General features: G+C 35.5%; 1 protein-coding gene across 3 annotated transcripts in view; it reads left to right on the top strand.

Moving 5' to 3' along the window:
- Nucleotides 1-13,055, top strand: part of mical3a (microtubule associated monooxygenase, calponin and LIM domain containing 3a) — a 143,379-nt gene extending 130,324 nt beyond the window's left edge. For all 3 annotated transcript variants that reach the window (XM_056478611.1, XM_056478612.1, XM_056478610.1), the window contains 3 exons: nt 4,697-4,796; nt 9,343-9,416; nt 11,373-13,055. In XM_056478611.1, coding sequence (XP_056334586.1) covers nt 4,697-4,796; nt 9,343-9,416; nt 11,373-11,557 — 359 coding nt within the window. In that variant the 3' untranslated portion in view covers nt 11,558-13,055. The remainder of the gene's footprint in view (nt 1-4,696; nt 4,797-9,342; nt 9,417-11,372) is intronic.
- The last annotated feature ends 3,647 nt before the right edge of the window (nt 13,056-16,702 follow it).

Below are 16,702 nucleotides of genomic sequence, written 5' to 3' on the forward strand. Positions count from 1 at the left end.
ATAATTGCATGTTATTGCTGTAATTATATTTGATACTTTCTAATTAAAACACTGTAAAAAAAATCCCGTGATATTTACAGTAAAAAAAAAAACTGGCAGTTGTGGTTGCCAGAAATTTACCATAACAATACAGTAGAAATGTTATCAATTTTATGTTGGCGATAATCAAAAGATTTACAGTTAAACTGTAAGCTTTGGTTGTCAGAAATTTACCATAAAAAATACAGTAGAAATTTTATCAAGTTTACGGTAGCAATAATCGAAAAGATTTACGGTTAAACTGTAAGCTGTGGTTGCCAGAAATGTATCATTAAAAATACAGTAGCAATGTTATCAAGTTTACATTAGCAATAACCATAAAATTTACGATAAAAAAACTGTATGCTGTGGTTGCTTGAAATTTGCCATAAAAAATACAGTAGAAATGTTATCAAGTTTACGGTAGCAATAACTGTAAAATTGCGGTAAAAAACCGTAAGCTGTTGTTGCCAGAAATTTGCCATAAAAATACAGTAAAAAGGTTATCAAGTTTACGGTAGCTATAATCGAAAAATGTACGGTTAAACTGTAAGTTGTGGTTGCCAGAAATTTACCATTAAAAATACAATGGAAATGTTATCAAGTTTACAGTAGCAATAACCGTCAAATTTATAGTAAAAACTGTAAGCGGTGGTTGACCGAAGTCTACCGTTAAAAATACATTGGAGATGTTCTTCAGTTTACAGTATACATAAGATAACTTTAAAAGATAAGGTATAAAAATGACAGGTTAAATAAAATTAATGATATATATGTGTGTATGTACGTAAGCATGTATATTATACAAATAAAAATAATAATAATAATAAAATAAAAAAATATTTATAGTATATTTAATATATATTCACATACTATAATTATTCTATAACTATTCTAAAATATGACAGTATAAACCTAAATCATTTGCAAATGGTATTTCATGTTGACTTTCAATCCAGTAGCTCAAACCACTTCAAATGTCCAGCAAAGTGTGTTGTTCCTGTGGGTTTGTAATGCGGTGTCTGTGTGTAACTATACCTGTATATAACAGTGCTCTTACAGCACAGTGTTTAGCGTGGCTGTTCTTCTGACTGTTCTGACTAACTGTGGTTCTTCTTTCTCTGTTCCTCTCGGGAAAGCATGGGGCTGAGTGTTGGGGAGGCCCGTCACAGTGCGTCCCACTTGATAAGTTTAGCATCCCTGTCCTCTGTTGTCCCCCGTCTCTCTCTGTTTTTTGTGTGTCCAAGGACCTCTACTTTGCCTCTGTGTGTTAAAAGCAATACAGCAGCCACGAGCACAGCCGTTCGGTTTGTGTGTGTTCTGTGTTTTGTTTTGGGGTTTTTTTCTTGTGTGTCGCAAGAGCCGCTTCTCCGTCAGTACGTCATGCTACATCCAGGTTTGGCTCATTTCAGTGCTTGGCTTCACTTGTGTGTTAATGTATGTGTGTGTAGGGATTGGAGACAGGTTTTTTGTCATAGACCTCTGGGACTGTACTAGCATGAGCTGAGACTGACATGTACAGATGTTCCCAGTTTTCTGCATTGATCACGGACTTCAGTTATATGGCTTGAGGGTTTTTTTAACCTCATGCAGTGAAACAGAGGAACGTCTAACCGCAGTGCAGGTAAAGGATATTTATTTATGAGTGTAAACCAGAGGAGTTTGAAAGGAATGTTTCCGATCCAGTGCAAGATGTTTTAGCAAGTTTTTCTGCGTAATGGTGATTACCACTGGAAATTATTTTGTCTGTATCTTTTTAGTAAAATGCAAATATTGTGGTTTTGGGAAGGCAATGATAGCAGTGTTTCTGCTGGGTCTTAAGTCTTAAAATGTCTTAAATTTCAAAAACAAAATTTTTGCCCTTAAAAAGTTTTCAATTCTCTGTAATATTGTGTTGTTGGTCTTAAATCATTTTAAACAGCTCTTAATGTTCCTATGTCCATGTAAAGTTACCCAACACCCATCCAATCATTAACATTTCATCTTAATAAAAGTATTAACAAAAGATTCTTTATTAACTCTATTTGCCAATATGGTTAAATTATCTTAATTACAATTTCATTTGTTTTTAATTTTTTTTTTATCTTTTAACTAAGCCATTAGAACAAATCATTAGGTTTTAGCCTTGTGTAAGTCTGAAATTTTATTTTTAATGGTTCTTAAAAAGACTTACATTTGACTTGATGAAACCTGTAGAAACCCTGGATAGTGATACTATGAGACTAACACTATTTCAAGAGTTCAAAGTTAAGTATTGCTTGATGCTATTAGGCATGCTGTTCCAGGAGAGTACTCTGAGCTGGGAGATAATTGAGCCCAGTGCTCCCACCTAGTCAATTAGCATGTAAGGGGGTCCAAGATCAAGTAGGTCTCGGGAGCTTTCCCTGGTAAAAGGAGGAGATGGGGGGGGGGGGATTCTTTCAAAACGAAAATAAGGTAGTAGGGTGAAATTGGTTTATTGTAGGTTTGGATCAATCTGATTGGATTATTGCTGATTACAGAAGAGAGACTAGCCGCAATCAATCATATTATGTGCTCCTCTCGAAATTAGTTTGTAAAACTTTACTTTAAGGCTAAAACATTCATACCATTTCCTCATAAAATATATCCATTATTATATACTGTAGATACCTGACTTATAATTTCTATTTTTCTAATTAATAATAATCATTCATTCATTCGTTAATTCTGCCAGTTTTCCGGGGCCGGGTTGTTGGAGCAACAGCCTTAGGAGAGAACCCCAGACTTCCCTCTTCCCAAACACTTCCCCCAGCCTCTTGGGGGGCTCATAACCATAGGAGAGAGTAGGAACGTAGATTGACCGGTAAATCAAAAGCTTTGCCTTTCGGCTCAGCTCCTTCTTCACCACAACGGGCCGGTACATCGACCGCATTACTGCTGCCGCTGCACCAATCCACCTGTCAATCTCACGTTTCATCCTTCCCTCACTCGTGAACAAAACCGGAGATACTTAAACTACTCCACCTGGGGGTCAGGACTTTCCTCCAACCTGGAGATGGCGAACCACCTTTTTCAGGTGGAGCACTATGGCCTCGGATTTGGAGATGCTGATTCTCGAACCGCCCCAGTGCATGCTGGAGGTCCATGTTCGATGAAGCCAACAGAACAACATCGTCTGCGAATAACAGTGACGAGACAGCCCTTAACAGAGCGCCTCTGACCCCATACTCCCTGAGCACCCTCCACAGAATGCCATGAGGGACATTGTCGAATGCCTTCTCCAAGTCCACAAAACACATGTGGACTGGTTGGGCATACTCCCATGAAGCCTCGAGCACCCTGGTGAAGGTATAGAGCTGGTCCAGTGTACCATGGCCTGGATGAAAACCGCATTGTTCCTCCTGGATCCTAGTTTAAACCATCGGCCGGATCCTCCTCTCCAGTACCCTGGCATAGACTTTCCCCGGGAGGCTGAGGAGTGTGATCCCCCTATAGTTGAAGCACATCCTCCGGTCCCCCTTCTTAAAAATGGGAACCACCACCCCAGTTGCCCAGTCCAGAGGTACTGTCCCCGACCTCCATGCAATGTTGTAGAGACATGTCAGCCAAGACAGCCCCACAACATCCAGAGACCTAAGATACACGAGGTGAATCTCATCCACCCCAAGCTGAGGTCACTGAGGTAGTTTGCAAGCTCCGCAGTGGCAAATCATTATAATAAATAATAATCAAAATAATAATAATAATGATAAAAAACAATAATAAAAAAACATTGAAATAATCTTCTGACCAAGACTGCACTTAGAGCTAAAATATCCTAAAACTGTCATGTTGCAAAATAGAAATGACATTTAAAATAACGGTTTTCTGTAAGAATGTATTTTAAAATGTAATTTATTTGTTTTTAAAGCTGAATTTTCAGAAACCACTGATCCAGCCTTTGTCACTTGATCCATCAGAAATTATGGTAAAAAATAAGATGTTTAATAGGCATTATTGATCAAAAGTGACAGTAATTAATCTAAAGTGAGTGTAAATATGTTACAAAACAGTTCAATTAATCAGTTTCCTCAAAAATATGAATTGAAAAAAAAAAAGATTGATTAATGATTAAGCACCAATATTTATTGGAGTGGGAAACATATGTGTGTGTGTCTGTTAGTGTGTAAAAACCCTTATTATTCAACCTAAATACAATTATTATTATTAATAAAAATGTTTCAGAGAAATATCAGAGAATTTTCTAGTGGTAATCAACATTTTGCCATCAATTCTGAACATGTATTGAAACTGGAACGTTTTTGTGTGACATGTCAAAATGATTGAGCTAAAGTGGTGTAAAAGTGGGTTACTTGCATAATTTTAAGGTAAAATGACTTTAGATGTCTGATATACACCTGTGGCACTGACTTGTATTATTAGGTAGCATTCATAATTAATATATTGAGCAAAATCCGCTGCCTTGAAAAAGACCAAATGCCTCAGAAGTCCAGTCTGATCAGCATTGATCACGAAATGCTGTCCAATCAGAAGTCGTTATCTCCACGCCATCCTCTGTGAGCCGGCAGTCTCGACCTCATTCCCACCCGACTTTCGCCCTGACAAAGACATCCTGGCTTGGCTGTCATCGCATTCGCTGTGTGGGTGTCCGTGTCAGGTTTGTGTGTCATCAACTGGTCAAGCACTTCCTCATGCTTCACCGATGTGCTTCTTGCAGGAATGGGTAAAAAGGACGATCCGAAGCTGATGCAGGAATGGTTTAAACTGGTCCAGGAGAAGAATGCCTTGGTGCGATACGAATCTGAGCTGATGATATTGTGAGTAGACCATCAATTTTATTCACTTTGCCATACATTTTCATGGTTGGAATTAGGGCTCCTTAATGTATCTGAAAAAATTACTGTTATCGCTAGAGGTGTGAACTGGTCTCACAGTTCACTTTGGTTACGATTATCATGCCATTGATTCAGTTCAATTTGATATCTCGGTGCATCACGGTGTATTGACCATGTTTTCCTTCCACAGGTTGATATTTTACTTGCAGCACAATAATTCTTGTATTAAAATTTTGAATTTATAAATATGTTTTATATGTATTTGTTATACAATCTTGTCCTTTAATACAAACAGTCAGATATATGAACTGTACCTTTAATTTTACCTGCTCACTCTTTTTGAATGTATCAAACAAAACTCAAGTACATGCACAGAATTGTCAAGGGAGTTGTTAAAGGTTCAAGAAACCCTTGAGCACTTTTTAAAAAAATATTTTAACAGATTTGTGTGTGTTGAGCATCAGTTCAGACAGCGTTAGCACCAGTCAGCTTTAATTGTGGGGAAAACTGGATAATTTTGAGCTTTTGTCAGCTAATTTCATCTTCTGAGTTTGAAATAATTTTTGGGGTAGGATCAAAATCGCTGACGTATCGTGAATCTGCTAGTGGAGTGATGATGCGTCGGTTTCTCATTAATATTCATAGCTGATTTTTCTTATCTTATGAGAAAACCCTGCTTCTTAATTATTCATGAGAGCACGTGCTTTCCGAAGGCAAGGCAGACCTGCCAAGCTGTGAGACCAAATGACTGGGTGAGACCACGTCCGCGGACTCCGCATATGGCACGCAGTATTTAGCCATTCATGAAGCCATTTTCATGATCCAAAGGATTTGTTGCCTGTTTTTCCCCACGATGCTGTCAGAGCCGATACAGCAAAGCTGTTGGTTTGCAGCAAGTGTTTATGGCGGACTTTTATCAGTTGAGTTCGTTCTCATGTAGACACATCGCCTATATATTTAATAGACAGGGTAGGAGACCTGCTGCACTGCTATCCACTGTGTGCATTCAGACTCAGGGATTCAGGAGGAGAGAAGTCCTCTTCATTTATAGTGTTTATATAAACATGATTATCTTTATAAGGATATAACCAATTGTGGTTATGTTTATATGAAATTATAAATAACAAGTGTAGCAGGGCATTGAATTGCTGTTTATTTCTTTTCATTTTAACTTTGTAAACTGTAAAATCATGGGTCTCCTCACAGTTTGTGTCTCATTTTGTGAGCCAACTGATAACAGTTGTTTGCTCCCCTCTTTCTCCCCTGCTCTGCTGGCCACGCCCACTCCTCCCTGTGGTCGCAACGCTCCACGCCCATCATGAAGCATTTTTGAAAAAATTCTGAGGTAGACTTGAAGTGAAAGGGGGGGAGTTTCATGGCCCTTTAAACGCCTATGATAGGTCATGCGTGCAACAGAGAAGGCTGCGATTGGCTCTAACACTCTGGTGCTGTTCACTGATGAGTGACACTGATAAAGGGACATGGCGATCACAAGCTGATCCGTGATAGACGTAGTGGAGAAAACCTGCTCTGCAGACCTTCTCGTGTCTGGATCCTGTATCGCTGTAACAGCCAAAAGGAGAGGAAACGTCACGCCAGCAGGTCAAATGTCCACAGTGAGAGAGAGAAAAGAAGTTTACAGCTTTCATTTCTCCCCAGCAGTGAAATATGGGCTTCTGCTGTAACTTGAGAAACAACAATATTAATAGGCTACTCATATTAACCTTTATTTTACATCTACAGAATTGTGAGAAAATCATGATCTTGATTTTAAGCAACAAAAATTGTTATTCTCATTTTAGCCAGACTCGTGTATCCCTACCATGGGTCCACTCAGATTGCTATTTTTTCTGCAGTAGAACATTACAGGAGATTTTTAATGAAACTGTGCTCTCTGGTGATTCATGTAATTTAAATCAGATGTAATTATCACTATCACAATGGAAAAAAAAAAATCATATTCCAAAAATGGATGCTCACGCTTCCTGATTATACATTATAATGAAGTTACACTTGACTTGTATTGTGTTAATCATAAAGAATCATGATTTATCTCAAATTTTCTGTAAAGTCCTACTGAAGAAAAAGTCAGCTACTGTACACCTTGAAAGACAAATGTTATAGATAAAATATCATTTGAGCATAAAGAATCATCGAACAACATTTAATAAGTAAGAATAAGCATTAAGCAGTTCTGACAAATATACAAAGGCAGCTTTTTGAAATAGTATTAAAGTATTACTACAATTAATAATTAATTAACCTAAGAATGTCTGTTAGATCAAATCAGAACAAATTAGCTCTAGTGTTTAATATTGTAAGGCTCTTCTTGGCGGGTTAGTTAATTAGGATAAATTAAATCCATTTAATTAATTGTCAGCCCGAATGAATTAGTTATTTAATTGTCTCCTTCCAAAAGTGAAATTAGCCATTCTATTGAATATTTAGGGCACTTTTATTCATTGTTAAAAAAGAAAAGAAAATCGTACATCTTTCTAAACAAGAAAAACCGATGATCTCTAACAGGCATTTTCACAGTATGCAGCAGCATGGTGGCCCAATGCATTCAGCTGATTCTGTTCTGTCCTGTTTACATTGTGAGCATACAAGATGCAATTCTGTAGTGACTGTGCATCTGCATTTGTACAGATAAGCACGAAATGCCTGTCCACTCAGACAAAAGTAGTTTCATTAAAAAAAGACACATTACAAATGCACAGTTTCAACAAGAAAATGGCTTACAAGTTAAAAAATTTCCTCATTTGTTATTAACTCTTTAGTATTGGATATATACAGTTGAAGTCAGAATTATTAGACCCCCCTGTTTATTTTTTTTCCCAATTTCTGTTTAACGGAGAGAAGATTTATTTAACACATTTCTAAACATAATAGTTTTAATAACTCATTTCTAATAACTGATTTATTTTATCTTTGCCATGATGACAGTAAATAATGTTTTACTAGATATTTTTCAAGACACTTCAGTACAGCTTAAAGTGACATTTAAAGGCTTAACTAGGTTAATTAGGTTAACTAGGTAGGTTAGGGTAATTAGGCAAGTCTTTGTATAACAATAGTTTGTTCTGTAGACTATCGAAAAAAAATAAATAGCTTAAAGGGGCTAATCATTTTGACCTTAAAATGAACCTTAAAATGACCTTAAAATTGACCTTACTTTTTATTAAACTACTTTTATTCTAGTCAAAATAAAACAAATAAGACTTTCTTTAGAAGAAAGAATATTGTCAGACATACTGTAAACATTTCCTTGCTCTGTGAAACATCAGTTGGGAAATATTTACGAAAGAAAAAAAATTAAAAGGTGGGCTAATAATTCTGACTTTCTTTTTGAGTCAGAATTATAAGCCCCCCTGTATATTTCCCCCCAAATTTCTATTTATCGCCAATAATATTTTTTCAACAGATTTCTCAACATAATAGTTTTAATAACTTATTTCATAAACAAATAGCTTCAAATTTGTTTCAGCTTTTTTTTTTTTTTTTACATTTTGAACATGCTCACAATAAGGTGAGAGTCCAAAAATTAAGCCTTTAAATGTCACTTAAGCTGAATAGTAGTCTCTTCAAAAATATCTAGTCAAACATGATGTACTGTCATCATCAAAGATAAAGAAATGGTAATGGTAACAGTAATTGTCAGTAATGGTAACAGCATTGTATCAGGGGAAACAGTAGTTGGTGGAATGAACTCCCTAACTGCATCAGAACGGCAACTCAACTATTTAGTCTCCACTTTCCTTGATAATCTGCAACTGCCTCTCTGGCTATACCACTAACTGTACTCTCTCTCAAAAAAAAAAAAAAATTACATTACTAATGCTTTGCTTCTTAGACTTTACACACCTGAAACTTGCCTATAGCACTTATTCACAGCTGCTCTTATAGTTGTGTAAATTGCTTCCTTGTCCTCATTTGTAAGTCGCTTTGGATAAAAGCGTCTGCTAAATGACTAAATGTAAATGTAATTAATTTAATTACTTGTTACTGTAAAAAGTATCGCCGTTTATTTATAGCTCTGTTATTCCCATCGCTGGTCATGTCAGAAATGCACATTTATAACTTTATTTATATTTTTTAAGTCTATACATTCACTTGCTGTGTTTAAAATGATTGATTTTAAATGTAAAGCTAGTTTAAAATGAATGAAATTTTCAATATAGTTGACAATATGAACATCCTTACAGATCAGAATCTGAATGCCTGTGCTGAGGTTTAATAAATGCATCATCTGGAAAACCAAATAAAAGAAGCTTTTAACCTTTGTGTTCGTTGTTTATCTCCGAGTACTTGGCTTAAAGACGCATCTGCTCATGCAAACCCCATAGTATCGGTGAGGATGTGTCACGAATAAACCAGAAATTTTAATGCTTTAATGACAGATGGGTTTGTGATGTCCACACAGGCCTTCAAAGAATACAATGTCTTTGATTTTGCATCAAAGATTTTGCCAAATTCCTCATGAAACTGTATAGTTGGTTCATTTATGTGTCTTCTTTTCTTTCTGCAGTGCTCGTGAGCTAGAGTTGGAGGACAGACAGAGTCGACTACAACAGGAACTACGGGAACGCATGGCAATAGATGGTATTTACTCTCGTAATGTAATATATGCACATGGTTCAAAGATGCCCTGATCTGGTGTCTGCATCAAATGAAATGTGCAGAAGCCATTTTATATACATTGAAAGCATATTAAATGCAAGTGAAGAGTTTACATTAATATGTTAAATAACTTTTGTGAGATAGAAATGCCACACAAATATAGAAAATATGAAATAAATAATAATAATAATAATAATAATAAGTCGTAAATTTACTGAAATCTGCTGTTGTAGGTCTAAAATACTTTACCAATATGGTTTAATTGTCTTCCTTGCGTCCAATAACATTTAAGGGTAGTTTAAAAGTTCTTCATGTAGTTGTGCATACATTTTAGTTTCTTATAGTTTTGAAAACTTGTCTTTTATTAAAGAAAAGGTTTGGTAATAACAAATTTATATCTATATAACTAGGGTTTGCTTGTTTCAACACATTATTTAAAGTATGTTGCTAAGAAATAACTAATTTATATTTTATAGGGGCACGTAAGAAAAATCCCCTGGCCATTACAAAAAAATCCTTAGCATTTTGCCCGCTGAAATTCTGAAATTTCATTCATAATGGTCTTAAAAATGCCTTAAAGTCTTAAATTTGACTTGGTAAAACCTGCAGAAACCCTGACAATATAGATACTTATTCTGAACTGTACTTTGTAATTTGTAAAGTATGTTGTAAAGTAATCATGCAAAATTTACTGAATGTTTTAATGGATTGAAAACCTTTTGATTTGAAAAACAGTTCAAACCTAGTGTGTAGAGCCATAATTTGATTTATTAATTTATTAATAGTGCTCAAATATATGTACAGTTAACATATGTTGATATGTTTAGTTGTGTACATTCGCTGACTTCTTCCCAACGTTTTTGTTTGTGATGGTTTGCTCTGACGTTATTGGACTGTTTTAAGTTATATTACGAGATATGAAAGTGAAAGAAACAAAGAAAGACGAATTTAGTAAACATCTTTAATTAAAACGAAACCAAAGTCAATTTATTGCTCGATAGATTTCCTGAAAATTACGATAGTACAAAGTGGTTTAAATGATAGTGACAAAGAATTAAAATAAGTCAGTTATTAAGAAAATATATAACAACATTTTATAGTACAAAAAAAAAACTGGATTACTCTTTTGTTGTTGTGAAAACCTCTTTTTTTGCCTTTTACCTACTTATAAATGCACTTTATGAAAGTAATTGTCAAAATTAAATAGTCCAAACATTGTAATGACACAAAGACCTATTCAGAAACATCAGTTAACTTAGAATTTAACTTTAGAATTGAAGGTCAGGGATTGGCCAGCCCAGTCACCAGAAATGAACAGTATTGAGCATGTCTGTGGAAAGATGTAGGAGGCATTGAAGATGAATCTAAAGAATCTTGATGAACTCTGGGAGTCCTGCAAGAACGCTTTCTTTGCCATTCCAGATCACTTTATTAATACATTTTTGAGTCATTGCAAAGATGTGTGGATGCAGTCCTCCAAGCTCATGGGATTTATACACAATATTAATTCTTTTTCCACTGCACCATGACTTTATATTCTATACTGTACATTATTTCTGTTTAGTGACAAGACTTTTGTCTAAGCAAAGTCAGACCTTACTGTCCTAATTAAATCATTAAAATTCAAGGCACGATCATATTTTTATTTTGGTAAAATAAGCGTAATCTAGAGGCCTTTGCCTTTCATATAAGCCACTTCTGATACAAAATGATCAACTATGTAGAAGTCAAGTTGTTATTTGTTGTACCTAAAACTTGCATTAGACTTTTGTCAGGTAGTGTACATAGCGGCTATAGCAAAGCACACTTTTTTTTTCTCTTTTTTTTTTTTTTTTACAAATAATCCAACATAAAAAACTACGATTATTTCATCGACTATTTCATGACGTTATGACAGTTTTGTCTTTTAAAAGAAGCAAAAATCATTCCTGTCTGCAGATCATCTGAAGACGGAGGAGGAGCTGGCAGAGGAGAAGCAGATTCTGAATGAGATGTTGGAGGTGGTGGAGCAGCGAGACTCTCTGGTGGCCCTGCTGGAGGAACAGAGACTCAGGGAGAAGGAAGAAGATAAAGACCTGGAGGCGGTGATGCTCTCCAAAGGATTCAACCTCAACTGGGCTTAACATAACAATGTCCAAAAACCATCTTACCCGCCAGCGCTTCACTACAGGGAGTACAAAAAAAAACTAAATCACAGAAAGAATCGCTCTTGGTTTTATTGGGCATGTCAGAAACGTTTACAAACCTATTCATGAGCTCGATGGTGATGTTTTCATGAGTTTTCCTGGCACGACTCAGGGCGTTTTGTCCAAGCGGCAGCCAAGGCATGGCATTCTCCGTTTCAGAAATAAGGAGAACATCAATTTTTTTTTTTGTAATTTCTGGGACATATCAATCAATCCTGCTGATGTTGAGGAAGTCTGAGACTAAATGACCCTACATATAAAGCCAGTCTTGTTTATCAGAGAATGTCCGGTCAATCAACTGTTACGTTTTCAGTGACGAGCGGATTTTTTTGGACTTCATTTCCTTTTAATGCATTTTCTACTTTCACTACTGACTGGAAAACAAAAGTACAACTCTTTTCTCTCCGATCACACTTCTATCCTTTGTAATATCACACACTATATAGGCATTAGACCTCCATGTGATGGACTTTCTCTCGGCGACTGACACGCATTTTGTTTGTAGCATTGACAATTGTAAATGTTCGAATCCATCGGCATCCGCCTGATAATTCGAGAGATTTGGTGACTGATGGGATCAAAATGATCTTGATGTTACATACTTGCTGATGTCGGCTTCACGTATATCCTGAAAAACGGTTTACAATCATTTGTAATCCATGAATATCAGATACTTGTACTATAGTTTACATAAACAGTGGAGCATATATATATATATATATCTTTATATTAGTATACAAACTTCCAGATTTCATAAGAGTGTGTGTATATACACATATAATATACAGCCAGATGCGTTATGCCTTTTGTTGCTTGGTTGGTTAAGTGGTTTTAAATGGATAGTTCACCAAAAATATTTGTATATGCTGTGACTTTATTTTTACAGAAAAACATTAAGGATAATTGCTAAATAAAACCTTGCATAATTCTGAGAGTCGAATAAATAAAAATTAAATAAACTGTGGTTCCTGATAATACACTGCGGTCTTAAGAAGCAACATATTCAGACTTTTCAGTCAATAATGTTCTGGATTTTGCTCAAACTAATTGTTTGCTTAAGACATCAGTGTGTCATCAGGATTCATGGATATTAATATAGTTTTGCCTATATATAGTCTATATAGACTCAATGCTGGTAGTTAATGTCTTAAATCACAAAGATTTTCTTTAGTGCTTAACTTAAAGAGATAGTTCACCTAAAAACAAAAATTTTAATCATTTACTCAGCATTTACTTCTTCCAAACCGCTTTTTTCATGTTAAACACAAAAGTAGATATTTTGAAAAATGTTGAAAACTGGTAACCATTGACTTCTATAGTATTTTGTTCCCCTATTATGGATGGTTACCAGTTTCCAGCATTCTTGAAAATATCTTATTTTGTGTTCAACAGAAAAGAAATAAACTTATGAAGGTTTGGATCCACTTGAGGATGAGTAGATAGTAAATTGTAGATATTTTGAAAAATGTTGGAAACTGGTAACAATTAACTTTTATAGTGTTTTTTCCATATTACAGATGATTACAGTTTCCAGAATTCTTCAAAGTATCTTATTCTGTGTTCAACAGAGAAAAAAAAGAAACTCAAAAAGGTTTGGAACCACTTGAGGATGAGTAGATGGTTAGTAAATTGTAGATATTTTGAAAAATGTTGGAAACTGGTAACAATTAACTTTTATAGTATTTTTATAGGTGGCGGTTACCAGTTTCCAGCATTCTTCAAAATATCTTAGTTTGTGTTTAACAGAAAAAAAGGAACTCATAAAAGTGTGGAACCACTTGAGGGATGATGGTTAGTAAATGATAGGTATTTTGAAAAATGTTGGAAACTGGTAACAATTAACTTTTATAGTATTTTTCCCAATCATGGATGGTTACCAGATTCCAGCATTCTGCAAACTATCTTATTTTATGTTCAACAGAAAAAGAAACTCATAAAGGTTTGGAACCACTTGAGGATGAGTAGATGGTGAGTAAAATGTAGATATGAAAAATGTTGGAGACTGGTAACCATTACCTTCTATGGCATCACCCCCCATTAAGGGTAGTTACCGGTTTCCAGCATTCTTCAAAATATCTTATTTTGTGTCCAACAGAAAAAACAGAAACTCATAATGGTTTGAAAGTACTTAAGGGACGAGTAGATGGTGAGTAAAGTGTAGATATTTTGAAAAATGTTGGAAACTCACTTCTATTGTATTTTTTTCCTATTATGGATGGTTACAGGTTTCCAACATTCTTTAAAATATCTTATTTCGTGTTCAACAGAAAAAAACAGAAACTCAAAGGTTTGAAAGCTCTTGAGGGTGAGTAAATGGTGAGTAAATAGTTTATTTTGAGTGAACTATCCCTTTAAAAAAATGTTAAATCAGTGGCCTGAAGTTGAGAAAATGAACGGCAGATTTACATTTTTTGGTGAACTTATCTTTTAAAGCACCCACAGGTTTTAGGTCTTTTTATTTAGTATCAAATCAGATGGAGATGGTGGTCATTTTTCACATCTAATTATCTGCCAGCAGATAATTAAAACAATAGTTTTTTGTAGTGTTTGTATGTTCCACTTTCTCCAGATTTGCAGCGACATGCCTTTCCTTAACTTTTTCTGCAACCGCTCTTCACATCCACAGAGTTTATTTGTGTTGTTTATAATTGTCTTTTCTAAAGTGTTTTTTTTTTTTATCACATAAAAACGTTTCAGCACCTCACAGCTTCCGTAACAGCAGAAGCTTGTAGCCATACTCGACTCAGAAACATCGATACTGCAAACAAACATGCCTTCTTCCTAAGTGTACATTTCATTTTAGCCACCGTTGAGCTGTATAGATGGGCACAGTTTTGTTTTTTTGTTTGGTTTACTTGTAAGTACAGATAACTGTGAATGAAACCGTACACATGGTCAAGGATAGTTATTTAGACTGTAAAATGTTTGACAGATTTTATGGTATTTATTAACGTGTGAAAAATGTATTATATGTAAAGTAAATGAATCCTAATTTTTAAGAAAATTGTTGGCTCTTGAAAATGCTTCATGTTGCTAATTTGCATATACTGTATAGGGTGTTGTATGTATGCAGAGGCAATAAAACAATGCAGTTGTTAAAAAAAGACTAATTGCATTGTTTCAATTAGTTGCTTCATTCATTTATTTGACGTTTCATTGCATTTTTAGCAGTGCTGGTCATCTTTAAAAACCGTTAAGTTGGAATTTGCATATTACTGATCTTTAACTTTAATGTGCATTATGAATTGCAATTTAGTCTACTTTCTTGCATGTATTTGCATAGTTAACTACAGCATTTTTAAAAATATATTTTTAGCCTTTTTTTAAATAAATATTGGCATCTACCATTTTATCGCATGCAAAATATGATAGGACCATCGCAACTGGCCCACCTTTACAGGCATTCTGCCCTGCATCAACTGTGGGCCAGTGACATTATTTCCCCCTCCTTTCTTCCTTCAGCACCAGTTAGGGAGACATTCTACAGTATGAGGGTTGGTGGTTACAGCCGGTCATCAGATGGGCACCCCCCTTTTCTTGGTGTTTCACCAATTTAAGGCCATGACCCAGCGTCCTGGATCTACTTCTGCTGACCACCACCCAACTCTGATGATGTGGTTTGTCTTCCAACAGGTTGACTCTTTGTAGCCAAATCCAGCGAGATGTTGCTACCGTCCCTTCAGTGACCTTGGCTACCAGTCGTTTCCTGGTCATTCCTTCATATCGTGAAAATATTTTCTAGCTTTTTATACATTACAAGATAAGTATACACAGAGACAATGCAGAAAATCTTATAATCGTATGACACAGCAGACGCACACACACACACACACACACACACACACAAACCTCCACCTATTAACTTTTTAGATATTGGGCTTTTTTTTTTTGGTCTTAATTTTTTTAAATCCCCGCTTAATCAGTTTGTGTCTGTAGATTTCAACCCAAAGGCCATATTTTCAAATAGATTTTTTTTTCCTGGACTGAGCTGTAAATCCTACCCAGCAGCACTGAAATGTGCCAAAATTGACAGTCGACCAGCCAGGTTTTAGAGGAGGTTTTGGCCATTCCAGGCTGGTTTTCAGCCATTTCCAGCCTGGTCTTAGCTGGTCAGGCTGGGAGATGACCAGCTTTTACCAGCCTAGCCAGGGTGGGAGCAAAGCCTAAACCCGCTATGTCTAGCTTAAACCAGGGTGGTCAAGCTGGTTTTAGCTGATCATTTTTCAGCCTGACCAGCTAAAACCAGGCTGGAAATGGCCAAAACCCCTCTAAAACCAGGCTGTTCGACCAGCTTAAACCAGCCAATCAGCTTAGGCTGGTTTAAGCATTTTTTTTTTTTTCAGCAGAGTAAATGTATAACTATTATTATATTTCTGGCTGTTCAAAGCATCTTCTCGATTATAGAGTGATCAAAAAAGTTTTTACAAATCCTCTCAGTAAAAAACATAGACTCCAATGTTTAAATAAACAATACCTTTGAACCTGGCTTCAGATGTTTGTGCTAGAAATGTTCATATTAGCACATACTTTAATGCATAGTTTGCTTATATGAACACAACATAGAATACTTTTAATGCAAAAAAAAAAAAACTTAAAATACTTAATTCAATCAACTAAGGAAGTATGACAATATTTTTGCCCTATTCACCTGTAGAGTCTTGCTTTACGTTGTTACGCGTCTATTCCTCTATATTATACAGCATTATAATCTTACAGCCCTTAATCTACTCGTGATTTCCGCGATGTAAACATTAACCCAGGCGCTTCTATCTCTGTCAGAGAAGACAGGAAGTCCGACTCATTTCAGCGATTCGGTTCCTTCGAACAGCTCGTTTAAAAGAACAACTGGAGAACTGTTTTAAACTAACGTTAAACAAATCTGCATTGTTGTCATCTCGTTTCAAGCAAGACATTCTGGCTATAAATATTCAATTAAAGTTCTATCTACCTCATTTTCGATAAAATGTATGTAGTAATTTGTTTGCTGTGGTGTCACATAACCGGTTTTGCATTAATTCCGTCAATTTGGTTGACAAGATATCGGTGGGCATCTCATGAATGAATGAAATACTGATACTATTT

This window comes from Danio aesculapii, chromosome 18, assembly GCF_903798145.1.
Source record: "Danio aesculapii chromosome 18, fDanAes4.1, whole genome shotgun sequence".
Lineage (NCBI taxonomy): Eukaryota > Metazoa > Chordata > Actinopteri > Cypriniformes > Danionidae > Danio > Danio aesculapii.